The 12296-nt window shown below is 53.5% G+C and overlaps 1 protein-coding gene across 7 annotated transcripts in view; it reads left to right on the top strand.

Annotated features, from left to right (window-relative positions):
• Positions 1 to 8273, top strand: part of LOC115500058 (aminopeptidase O (putative)) — a 346654-nt gene extending 338381 nt beyond the window's left edge. For 2 of the 7 annotated variants that reach the window (XR_003964363.1, XR_003964362.1), the window contains exon 18: positions 2301 to 2361. Coding sequence is in view for 3 of the 7 variants with exons in the window: in XM_030294374.2 (XP_030150234.1) it covers positions 2301 to 2387; positions 4522 to 4662 (228 nt within the window). In the remaining 4 variants the exon portion in view is untranslated. Of the gene's footprint in view, positions 1 to 2300; positions 2388 to 4521; positions 4667 to 7084 lie in introns of those variants that run through there. The other 5 variants (XM_030294374.2, XM_030294375.1, XM_030294376.1 and 2 more) reach the window with 5 other exon arrangements.
• Positions 8274 to 12296: the final 4023 nt, after the last annotated feature.

Genomic DNA, 12296 nt, shown 5'->3' on the forward strand with positions numbered 1-12296 from the left:
CATCCTGTCACTGAAATACTGAGATGCACTGAGTTCTTTTGTAAAGAAAAGGCTTGTTGTTTTTTCTGCTCTTAGAGGGGAGGGGAGGGGAGCCTGGGCTGTGCTTCCTGGATGCCATGTTGGCCCTCAGGGGTCAGAAGACTAGATCTCTTATTAATCGTGACAATAAACCCTTTTTAACAGTAAGAGAGGTGGCAATACTGACTTCATGTTGGTGTGAAGGAGCCTTCACTTGGGGCTCCTGGACCTTCACCCGGTGTGGTGGGACCACCCCACCTTCCGCCAGCCTGGGGGGTCTTACTTTACCAGGAAATAGGCCCTTGTTTAGGCCTTGTTATCTCTGTCTGTGTAGATTGGGAGAGGAGAGCACGGGAAGAGGAAATGAGAGGCTGAATCCTCCATTTCAAAATCAGGTCTAAAAAATATAGCCTCCCCAGGTGTTAGAGTGCAGAGAGGTACGGTGTGGGCACGTCACACACACCTAGGCGGTCAGGTCAGAGCACTTGGAAAGCCGACGGAGCTCTCCATCACCCCACCAAAAGCTGGTGCAAGCCTTCCAGTGTGCAGGTGTGAGAGGGGATTGCTCTTCCCCAGGGGGCATCCCACCAGGCCACACCGACTTGCCGGTCCTTCTCCTGACCTTGGGGAGCTGGCCCCCGCTTTCACCAAGCTCTCAAGATATGGCCAGCGGTATCTGAGGTGTTTAGGTTACCGTGATAGGGAGAAAACGGGGCGGGGAGGGGGTGGCGTTTAAGGGTGCTGGTCAGGTGCTCTCCAGGGCTCAGCCTGTGGTACTCGAACCAGAGTGTAGGAGCAGGGGTCTGGTGGTTCTGGTGGCTTCTGATTAGTGTAATGGGACGAGCTGGCTTGGAGCTCCGTTCAGTTGTCTTTTTTGTGAGACCGTTTTAGGGGCTGCCCTTCATGGTCTGTTCATTTCTGTTGGCTGTATAGGAAAGAACATTCTGTGGAAGATGGAAAGATTGCCAAGACCAGTGCAGTCCAACCTCTTCCCATTTCTTGTGATGCTCTGAGGCTATTAGCTCATTTCCATTCGCCTCTGAAATTCCTTCGTAGATGTAAATTCATTGGCATCCTGTCCTTAGAAGTTCAAAGGGCTCGGCTGCCCACAAGCAAAAAACAGCACCACCAGATCCCCCGAGTTAACACCCAGTCTTGGAGGGGACTGTAGCCCAGGGGAAGGATTCTTCCCAGAAGATTTGTTTCTTCATACTTACTTGTTTGTGTGCAAATCTATTTATAGTAGATTAAAGGAGAGAGCCGGCCAGCAGTGGGTAATGATATAATTTACAGGGGCCCCAGTCAGAATGTTGAAATTGCTTACATTATCCCATTGCCACAAATGGATTACTATGCAGGGTCTCCTTTTTTCAAAGACAACGAAAAAGAGGGAAGGAAGGAAGTTAGGTGCTCGTAATCACTTCCATGTATGGCTGATGTTGAGCCAGGAATGGAATAGAAAGTGGTGAACTCCTCACTGGGGATAATTGAGGACTTTGAGGCATTGGCCTGCAACTAGATTCTGAAAACCAAATTCGGGTAGACTCTCCAGCTAAAGAATGTGCCAGAAGTGCCAAGAGCTGCTCTGCCTGCATCAGCAGAGCTAGCTAGTGTTGGGACTAGACCCCCATATTGTCTGTAGGGGCTGGAGCTCCTGGCAAGTGCGTTCTGGTAAACCTTTTATCAAGTGGATCTGGACTGAACGACGCCCACATTTAGCTTGTTCATTGGCGGCAGGCTGCACAGACCTGCGGCACAGTGCCCTGTTCTCCTTCCTGTCCCCGGGCGCCCTCCCCAAATGCTGCAGAGGTGAGCTGTGCATCTTCTCGGGAATGTGGAGAGCAGTGTCTTCCTGAAATTACCGTGTTTATTGTTAACAGTCAGCAGCATTGAACCAGATTGGTTATTGCAGGAAATTAAGCAGTTGCGGTTTTAAAGGGAACCTTCACTGGCTGCACGCTGGAGGACAGAGCAGTCACCTGGCTGGGATGTGCACTTCATTTCCCACCTATGTTTTGCATTTATCTGTTTTGTCTTGCAGAATTGCACTTAAAAACATCAAAACACCTAACTAAAACGTGTATTTTGCTCTCCTAAAATTGACAGCCTTCCAGTGAGGGACATGGTTCCTTTCTTTGCAAAAGAAATTAAAATGAGATTTGGAACGAAGTATCATTAATATTCTTGAGAGTGTAACTTTTGCTAATACAAATTCTGTCATTAAGATGGGCTAAGGAAACCCACCAGCTTGTTGCTTACTGGATTTTCTCTCCTTCCTTAAGGTTCGCCATCGGTGGTGTGAACTCATCATAAAGCATAAATACACAAAAGCGTACAAAGATGTGGAGAGATTCCTCCAGGAGGATCAGGTAAGTTTCATTTTTCAATAGATGGGAATTCTTTTTTTTTTTTTTTTTCAACTTTTTTTTTATTTATTTTTGGGACAGAGAGAGACAGAGCATGAATTGGGGAGGGGCAGAGAGAGAGGGAGACACAGAATCGGAAACAGGCTCCAGGCTCCGAGCCATCAGCCCAGAGCCTGACGCGGGGCTCGAACTCCCGGACCGCGAGATCGTGACCTGGCTGAAGTCGGACGCTTAACCGACTGCGCCACCCAGGCGCCCCGGGAATTCTTTTAATGCTGTCTCCTGACTGTCCAGTGCATTTACTAACACAGGGACCCAGGTCGTTAACATCTTCTTCATCACAAATACTTAAGCATTTTCCAAAGATTTTTAAGAAGTAGGTAGGAGCTTACCTAACACATTTTGGAGCTGATTCCCCGTCTCCCCCCACTTTGTCCCTCTAAAGCATGAATTACACCTCTTAAAAGCTTTGGTGGTTTGACCCAGCTGTGGACCACTGTCATTACTAAATGACACACATGCGGACCTCACAGCATCCCCAAATCTCAGGTCAGGCCGTGGCTTAGCTGTCACGGTGTGTGTTTGTGTCTTTAGCGGCTCTAATTTAAAGTATGTGTGGACATGAGACTAGTCAGGGAGAGCCGGCCTGGCTAGGACAGTCTGGTCTATACCTGCACCAGCCACACCCTGCCACACCTCACTGTTCACCAGGGGAAGGCAGTCACCTTCCAAGGAGCCTGCAGGAAACATGTTTGCGCATGAACGTGTTGGGGGGTGTCTGCCTTGCGTCCTCTGCACCACCCACGTCTGCCCCCGCACGGCCGTGCATGGCGATGTGTGTTCTGTGGGTTCTGTCAGCTGCTGGAAGGCAGACCGCAGCTGGTTGCTGTTAGCGTGACCATTGTGAGCGAGCTTTCCGCCGGGTACTGTGGGCTGAGAGAATGGAGCCATACTTCAGTGGGGGTGGGGCAAACAAAGGGACTTTTGATAGGGCCTGAGTATGGGGGGCAGCCGGCAAGTAAGGGCTCGTTCTTCCCACAAAGAAAAGTACATGACTTTGTACTAGGAGAAATGTCACATTTGCACAGTTGGAGCAGAGGTGTTTGGAAACACAGACAACAAAGACAAAATATAAGAGCAACTTAAGGTCTGTTCTGAAAACCAGAAGTAACTCCTTTTTAGAGCCAAGACCGTTGCCAAATAAGGATGACCATAACTCAGCTTTTTAAGGAAAGGATTTTTGAGCCCCATACTACCAAATTTTTATCTTGTGCTAAAAGGATCTTTTGAGATCCGCCCTCTAATTTGCTCCAACAGAATGTAACCCGTGGCATAAGTAAGCTTGGAATCAGAGAAAAGGCAGAACCAAAGGGTTCTTTTGGTCTTCCAGAACCTAACTGGCTGTTTGTAAAACTGTAGGAAAAATGCAGATGTGCATGTCTGTGGACCATTGTCGGTACCAAATGACAGCATCCCCAAGTCTTGGGTCAGGCCGTGGCTTAGCTGTCACAGTATGTGTCCATGTCTTCAGTGGCTCTAATTTAAAGTATGTGTGGAGAACATTGTTTTGGGAACTGAAGAGGCGGTGTTTGCTGCCACGGCAGGGATGGTTGAGGGGCTCTGTCGGGCTCGGCTGACGCAGCGGACATATTTCCCTGGGTGGGGTGACATTCTCCCTGCCGTGGTGCCATGTGACGTGCTGGTCTTCATTCCCCAGCCACACCTCAGGGCGTACTTCCCTGAGAGAGGTCCTGCAACCCTGTGACACGCACACGATGCCTCGGAGGCCACTTTCAGCCACGCACATTTCTGTGGTGGGCATTGTGGGGACCTCCCTGACTCTCCCTGGTGATCCCGACACAGTCATCCCTGGAGAAATGCTCGTGCGTCATTCTGTCACCGATTAGATTGCCACCACAGTCCTGTTGATGGAATTGATTGTTAAGAATTCCAGGGGGCTTCAGTGTGAACAAGAAAGTGAAGGGATCGAAAACTGTTGGCTTCAGGAGGACAGCCACTTGGCCGTCTTCTCTAGGGTCTTTGTAGTTTCCACACGGGCAAGTGTGTGTTCCAACAGCGCAGACCGTGTGCGTGTGGACGTGTCATTTCTTTCCCTTCCGTGCTCTGTGCCCCACAGGCCATGGGCATCTACCTCTATGGGGAGCTGATGGTGAGCGAGGACTCCCGGCAGCAGCAGGTCGCCCGCCGCTGCTTCGAGCTGACCAAGGAGCAGATGGACAGATCCTCAGCCCAGGTGGTGGCCGAGATGTTATTCTGAAGAGGTGATTCTCTCTCTTCCGTTTCTCCACTGTTCGGTTCTAACCAGAGATTCCTCGTAGGAGCCACGTGAGTCGATAAGGAGGCGCTGAGCCACGGTCCTCCACTCCTCAGTGGCTGGTGGCCTGGGAGTGCAGGCAGAACTCACGCCAGGCTGGCCAGGTTGGCCCCAGGAGCAGAGGCTGCCCACCCCGGCGGAATCACTTCCCTGGGCACTGCTTTGGCCACTTTAGGTTTTGTTACTTGTAGGGACAAAAACACAGGAGAGCATTTGGAATAGGTTTGGACGGTGGAAGCACTGATCCAGTCTTCTGGTGAGGGCTCACACGGGAGCACGTTGCTGGGTTACCTCGAACCCTGAGCTCCGTGCAGGCGTCTGGGTCCATCCCCAGCCCACCATCTGTATGAGAACATGAGGGTTCTGACCAGCTTGAGGGCCTCCTGCCAAGGTGTGCCATGTGCTCCTCGACCCCGCTGTGCCTGGTTTATTTCTCACCTCACGTTGGAGTGGAATCTCCTCCTGGTCTACGCTGCAGTGCAAGTCCTAAGTTATTTAAGCTGCTTCCTGTTAATTGTCTTGGAATTGACCTATTAGATGTACATTCTAGGAGTGTTTAACTGTGGGTTTCTGCATTTCACAAGTCACGTAGCAGGGGTACGTGCTGCTTTGTTAAGTACAGCTGTGGGGCTGTGGGTGTATTGTCGTCATTTGTTACCTTCTCAGTGTTTCTTCACGGTTTCACATGATGTAATGGGGCCTAATTCTGTCTTTTTTTTTAATTTCACATCAGATCTCAAGCATTTTTCATGTTCTACAGCTTATCGACAGGTAGAATGCTTAATGGTTATTTAATATTTTATGTTGGTATTCTTAACCCAGTGTCAGATTTTGTTTGCTTCTGATATTTTGCTGTATATATTAAGACCATTTCTAACATGTGTTAGTGTCTTAGTTATTTGAAAGAACTGTGATATGAAGGGGAGAAAAGGGATTTTTAAAGTAGGATCCTCTTTTTCCATAAGAGTGCAGGAACCACATTTCCCAGGAAACAGAGTAGCGGAAATGATTGCCATGGCTGTGCGTCCTGTATAGCGGGACCCAGACCCTTTCCTTGGTGGCTTTGGGTCCTTCAGGGCCGGGCCAGTTGAGAGGGACCGGTTCCCTTGTGGTGGGCCCCCTGTAGTAAGAGTATAGATCATATTTCTCTTTAGATTTTTGGTTTCATGGAGAGTTTGGGGTTCTTGAAGACTGAAATACAGTGGGGCGGGCTGTTCGGCCCACTGTCCCCTGTTCCAGCTTGGGGAGAACCACAGCGGGCACCATGGCTCTCCGTTCCTCGTCGTGAGTTTTCGGGGAGGTGGTCACGAGTCTGCTCCTTCCTGGGAACTCTTCCCGTTCCTGCCCCTTGTGGGTGAACGTGGGGACCCCGTGCGTGCCCCGTCCCTCAGCGACGACGGCACCTGCCGGCCCCGCGGGTGCAGACGGCAAACCGCGCAGGGGCAGCCGCTCGTTGCCTTTTTAATTTTGTGCTCCAAGGCTGCACAGAGAGCCCTTTCGATTTAAGACACTGGGCCTCTGGGACGCCAGGTAAACGCGCAACAAGGCGAAGTCAAGGCCACGCGGTAGCGGGCGGAGCGGTGTCGGCGCCTGGTGCGTGAGGAAGCCAGCGCGTGCGGTGCGGGCGGTGAGCAGGCGCGGCGCTGCTCCGAGTGCTCTGGCTGCTTGGGTTCCTGGCATGCTGATTTGTGACTTCAGATTAAAATCACATTGCCAGGGATTACCACGCAACCACGACCTTGGCTGCTCCTCCGGAAGCCATAGTTCTCTCTCTCTGCAGTTCGGAGAACACGCTCATCTTGTAGCTCTTCTCCAGAAACGGAAGAAGCCGACGGCTGTGGAAGATGCTCGCCAGCCCCCCCCCCCCCCCCAGTGTGCCCAGCCGACGACCTCTCTGACGAGGTGCAGAGCTTAGCTGATTGGTGAACAGTGACTGGTTTCCGCTTTGTTCACAGTGGCTAAGTTCTGCACCTGAAGAGAAGGTGAGATGGGGACAGTTAAGTTGGAGCTGCTGGGGCAGAGGCCGCCGCCGGGTGGTCCGCTCAGGCGCCGGGCGCCACTCCGGACGAGGCGACACCCGCGTGGCTCCGAGGATGCACTTTCTCCTGTCGTGAATGCACGAGTGTACCGAAAGTCTGCGGAAATATCAGTCCACTGATTGGACACCTGTCTGAACGGTCAAATGCATTGAAAGCTGCAAAAATTCTTCTTACATACAAACTAAAGCTAAATGCGCCGGCAAAAAGTCCAGACAAAACTGTCAGCAGTTGGTTGCATGTGAGTAGGGCTGTTGCTTTCAGAGGAGACCCCTGGTTGCGGTCTCCCCCTCCTCCCGAGCATGGTAACCTCTCTTTTGTGTTCGCAGCCCCGCGGGCCGGCGCAGGAGCTCCCAGCTGAGGCACTGCTTCCGGGCTGTCGATTGGACCCGCCCTCCGGTGCCTACTGAGCTGATATCAGTTCTCATTTTACACACTGGCTCAGTTCAGCAGGAACAGGAGTCGAGCCCTAGAGCAAAAAGCCTTCCTGTGTGTAAGTGCCCGGAGGCTCCAGAGCTGGGACTGCGCTCACCGAAGACCGCGCGCCTGGACCCCCGGCAGCGGCGGCGCCCGTCTGTATGTGGCCCTGGGGTGTGGATGTTGGTGGCATCGTAGTGATATGTTGACACGCAGGGGACGAGGGGACGGGCCTCCGCTCCTAAAGGCAGAACAGAACGCGGTTAGCGCTTCACGGGACCCAGGCCACACTGCCTCCTTGTGCGCTGGGTTCAGGCTGCGGAAGCAGGTGCAAAGAATGGGGCCCGGCTTACGGTCGCTGGCTTTCACAGCCGTGTGTGAGCAGTGTGGCTGTGAACCCCACTGTGGGGTCGTGAGGTGCCGCGGGTCTCATCCCATCCTCTCAGTCTTGTCTCCAAAGTGGAGAGCGAAGGCACGCAGCGGTACTGGTTTACAAGAATTCCTCCGTTGTTACCAGGCTGTAAATTTTATTGCTGTTTCCTTTGCAGGAAAGATCACAGCGAGATTCTTTTTCATGCATCTACTCCTAGCCCTGGTGGGACCAGGATCGCATTGACCCTGGACATCAAAGGAAGGGTATTGGGGCTGCTAAAGCCATCAGCCAGCGGCGTCCAGGCTTTGGTGCTTCTCTTTCCAGAGGCTGCTGTCCCTGGAGTTCACGGACCGCGTGGTGCCTTTGTCCCCCGCCCTGAACTTGCCACCCCAAGACATGGAATCTGAATTGGATCTCTTCTGTGAGGTCAAGGCAGTTCTTTCACACAAACGATGAAAGCTGTCTGAGAAAAAATCAGAAAAACTGCTGAACTTGTTGCATGGATCCTCTCAGCATATGGCTGCACTGGATGTTTTTTAGAATTCCAGGAAGTCAGAGATTCTGTATACTGGGATCAGTGAACACCATTTGGTATTCTTCTCTGGGTCATTTCAGAAAGATCCTACAGGATTGTCTTGATTGCTAGGTCTTGTTCTTTAGCTATTTCTGAAAGGGCAGGGTAAGAATCCAAGATGTGTTCATAATAAAACATGATTGCTGTTTTTGTATTCCTGCGTGCTTCTGAATTTCATACTTTTTATTATTTTTTAATACTGTTTAAAAAGAAAAATGACGTTACCCCAGGGGTATTCTCTGCAACCTGATACCGTCCCTCCTGTCCACTGGTTGGTCTGTCACCCTCCCAGGTGGCCATGGGAGCGTGAAGGGTATGCTCCTGCTCTGATGGCGCACACGTGCGCACACGCACACGAAACCAAGCTTCCAGGCGCTGTTCTGGAGGGAGGGTGGTGTGAAACTGCGGGAAGCCCTAGTGGTTGGTACCATCCCGAGATTGTGCCAGAGCCCGAGCTGGACGAGAGCAGCCTCAAGTGCGGCTCCAGGCTGTGTTCACCCGGCTCTGCATCGGGCTTGTGGGAGGAAGCGTGGTTTTAACACATTCCTTCATTAAAAGCTCTTGGTCTCCAGAATTCTTTTAACGGTGACTGTTACTCTAGAAGGTTTCCTAGGGGTTTGCTCTTCTCTGTTACATGCGTTGCATATGATTGTATGTGCTTTGTTAGCCATAGTGGTATAAGATTCAAATTTTGGGGGCCCCCTGGGTGGCTCACTCGATTGAGCACCTGGCTCTTGAGTTCAGCTCAGGATCCCGGGGCCATAGGATCGAGCCCCTTGTTGGGCTCCATGCTGAGGGTGGAGCCTGCTTACGATTCTCTCTCTCTCCCCCCGGCTTGCATGTTCTCTCCCTCAAAAAAGATTTTTATTTGTGAATTTGAATAAATGCAAGAACGCTGCTTCCTGGGAAGCATTGGGATAAATGACACTGTCTCCCTCTGGTCTGTGTGAGTGTTCGGCCGTCTCGGGTGGAGCGGGAAGGGACCCAGAGGCACCGACAGCGCTTGCCCACCTGGCTGTGTGCACACAGCCACTCACTACCTCCTCGTGGGCTGTGGGCAACCAGCCGGCCCAGTGCTTAGCCTCTTCTTGTGAAAGCCTCCTTTGTCCTTAGAAACCACTGAGGCAGAGCTGAGCTACCGCACGCACGGGATTTTGCACCAAGACAGCTAATTGCCTTGCTCCCGTGATCCCAAGTCCTCTGGGGTCATCTGAACTGACGCCCCCGGTCACGGCTTCGGCTGAGTCCCGTGGGTTGCTTGCCTTCTTGGCTTGCAGAACCGGGCATCCTTACCTGTGTCGGGTGTGTTCCCCACAGGGACCACAGGGAAGGTGAGGGAGGAAGAGTGAGTGGGCCTGCACGGAGACCTCCTGTTGGTGCTCTGACCACACCCCGTTATCCACCCCTTCCGAGTTTCTTCAGAATCTCGAACAGGTTTTCCTAGCTTGCACCTCAGCATCTCCTAAGAGGACAGCATCGAGGGTGCGGAGGAGGAGCCCGCGGCCAGAGCCTGGCGGGGCTGCTGGATTGCAGAGTGGCCGCCGTCAGCCAGGAGGCAGGTCTCTAAGGCCGGCATGCTACTTTTTTAAATGTTTCATCTGCTTGCAGAAAAAAGCTTCATGCTGGTAACCGTGGCGGGTCACCTAGGGCGTGTAGTAGGATTTGAGTTAGAAAGCACCCTGCCCTCCCTGGGCTGCTTTTCTTCACATGACCACGTGGCACCTCCCAAGAGTGGCCTCGGTCCAGGCCGGAGAATTCGCAGAAGACCCAGGAGCCCTGGGGACAGAAGATGGGCTGTGGTGGAGACCAGGATCTGGGTGTGAGCCTGCCCTATCCTGGTTCCCACTGTGGATCTCGCCTCGACGGGTTTAACAGGCCAGATCCCCGAGGTGTCCTACTAAGTGACAGGCAGCGTATGAATGTGGGTCCACATGCCTCAGGATTTTCCTCCCTGGGACTGCACCACATGCTGTGGCCTGTGCACTCAGTGCTGCACTTGTCAGGGACGGCCCACCTCTTCACCAACGGGCTGAGGGTTGACAGGCCTCACTCTTCATCCCATTTGCTGTCAGAATGGGCCTGGGCCAGGGTGGGGTCAGGTGACCCCAGGTGACCTGCTTTGGGAAAATGGCAACTTGAGTCAGATGCACTCAAGTCACCGTGGAGGAGTCAAAAAAACCTGTCTGCATGGCAGTCTGGCACACTTTCTCGGTGCCACAGTTTCTGCTGTCTGCTCCCCCGGACCCCGTTTCTGGCCTTGGTGGTTCCCCTGACCCCTGCCACGATTCCCATGTGAAGCAGATGTGACGGGATGAACCATCCCCAGAATGAGCGTGGGAAGTAAACCAAGAGGAACAAGCCTCTTACCAGCAAGATCGCACATCCCCAACAGAGGGTCCCACAAATCCCCGTGGGTTCCCTGGTCTAGCAAAGCAAAGAAACCCCTAGCAACCGTGGTGCCTGCCCCTTACGGCTTCCTTAAGTGGTAACTCTGACCCCGAAACACTCAGCCTTTACTGGCTGTCAGGAACCAGTCGCTTCACGGGGGCTGTCGGGGGATCCCCACCAGGAGTGGAGTCTGTAAGCAGTCTCCCTTCTTGGGAGGAGCCCAGGCCCGCCGAGCCCTTGCAAGGGATGTGGGGGAGACTGCGGGAGCCTGCCACCACCCCAGCCAGGCGGTCAAGCACAGGACAGGTGGTGTTCTACCAGAAATTATCCAAGAAGCAGTCTTGTTCTCTGAGTTGACTGGTGCACTGCCAAACACCGTCCACCTCTCTAGAACCAGGGGCCTCCACCCCTCAGTGAGCAGACACTGTGTCTTCCAAGAGCAAGTCAGGCTGGGGACAGGAGCCCATCTCCCCGGTTCACCTTGGCTTCCAGCATATTTGGCAGCGGCCAGGCCTCTGGTGTCCCCTGGGTCCTCCACCCTGTGCTTGGCCTGGCTGGGGCCTGGCTGCCACCCCCTGGCCAGCCTGAGGTGGTCCTGTGCCCCCTCTTCTGCAGTTAGGCTGAGGGGCCGAGCTTCAGAAGGAGGAGGTGTGGGAGCCCCCACCCCACCCCAGGAGCCCCCGCTGCCTGTCCGGCTCCCACCACCCGGCTTTGGGCCTCAGCCAGGGCCGAAGTGCTGGGAGCTCTGTCTGTACCAGGACTGGAAATGGAGGTGGGGGAGGAGGCAGGGAAGAAATACAAGGGAAGATGTTTCAGTTCTCCCTCTTGGCCTCTATTTTAGGATTACAGGGTTTCAAAGCATTTATTTTTATTGGAATTTCAAATCAAAACATCGAAGTAATAGTCTCCATCCCAAATGAGGTACAGACATGTCACAATAGCAAGAAGAACCCGGTACCCCAAGTATAGGAACCAGAAATAGTAAACTGCGTCCCTAACCTTCCACCATCCCTTTAAAATGAACAGAGCTCCAAAAGAGAGGCTTCAGACAGATGTTTCCAGTGCGTTCTGGCTTTCTTCCTGGCCTGCCTGGTTCAGTGTGGACACTTGGCAAAGGGTGAGTGCAGGCTGCGCCTCGGCCTGGGTTGGAGCTGTGGGGAGCCGCGTGGGGCGGCCCATCTCACAGTGCCTGCCTCGGCCTCCGTCGGCCTCACCGAAGACACCTGAAACCCACCGGGCAGCTGGAAAGCAAAAGCTGAGTGAGCTGTGATCAAGGGCCAGTGCTTTTAGAGCTCTATGTTCTGGGCCAACCACTTGCTCATTCAGTAGATGAGCGGCCGGGTAGGAGAATGAGGGGCATGAAGGGGGTCTGCCCACCCCTTCAGCAGGGCAGACCTACACTGGTGAGTAGTCTGTCCCAACGGACCTCCTGCTTGACAGATCTCTGGGCACCCCAGGCCTGTGGCCTCTGCTAGCCAGCCTGCCTGGGGTGACAGGGCCCACCGCACCCCATTCCTGAGAAGAGAGGGGCTGCTGCAGCTGTCACAGGCAGGTGACAAAGTGCAGCTGCTTTGGGGTTAGATGGTTCATTGGAGTGCCCTCTCCTCAGGACACCTTGGGCTGAACCGGCTCCTGCTACAGAGGGGGAGGTGGGGGGGCTTCAGTGCGGGGTGGGGGCGGGGTGCCCAGCTATGGTAAAGACTCCATACCTAAGGGACCCTAGACTTCTGGAGCCCCTTCAGCCCAAGGTCGGGGCTGGGGGGGTAGAGAGAAGCCTGAGGGAGGTGTG

The sequence above is a fragment of the Lynx canadensis genome, chromosome D4 (genome assembly GCF_007474595.2).
Source record: "Lynx canadensis isolate LIC74 chromosome D4, mLynCan4.pri.v2, whole genome shotgun sequence".
In the NCBI taxonomy this organism is placed as follows: domain Eukaryota; kingdom Metazoa; phylum Chordata; class Mammalia; order Carnivora; family Felidae; genus Lynx; species Lynx canadensis.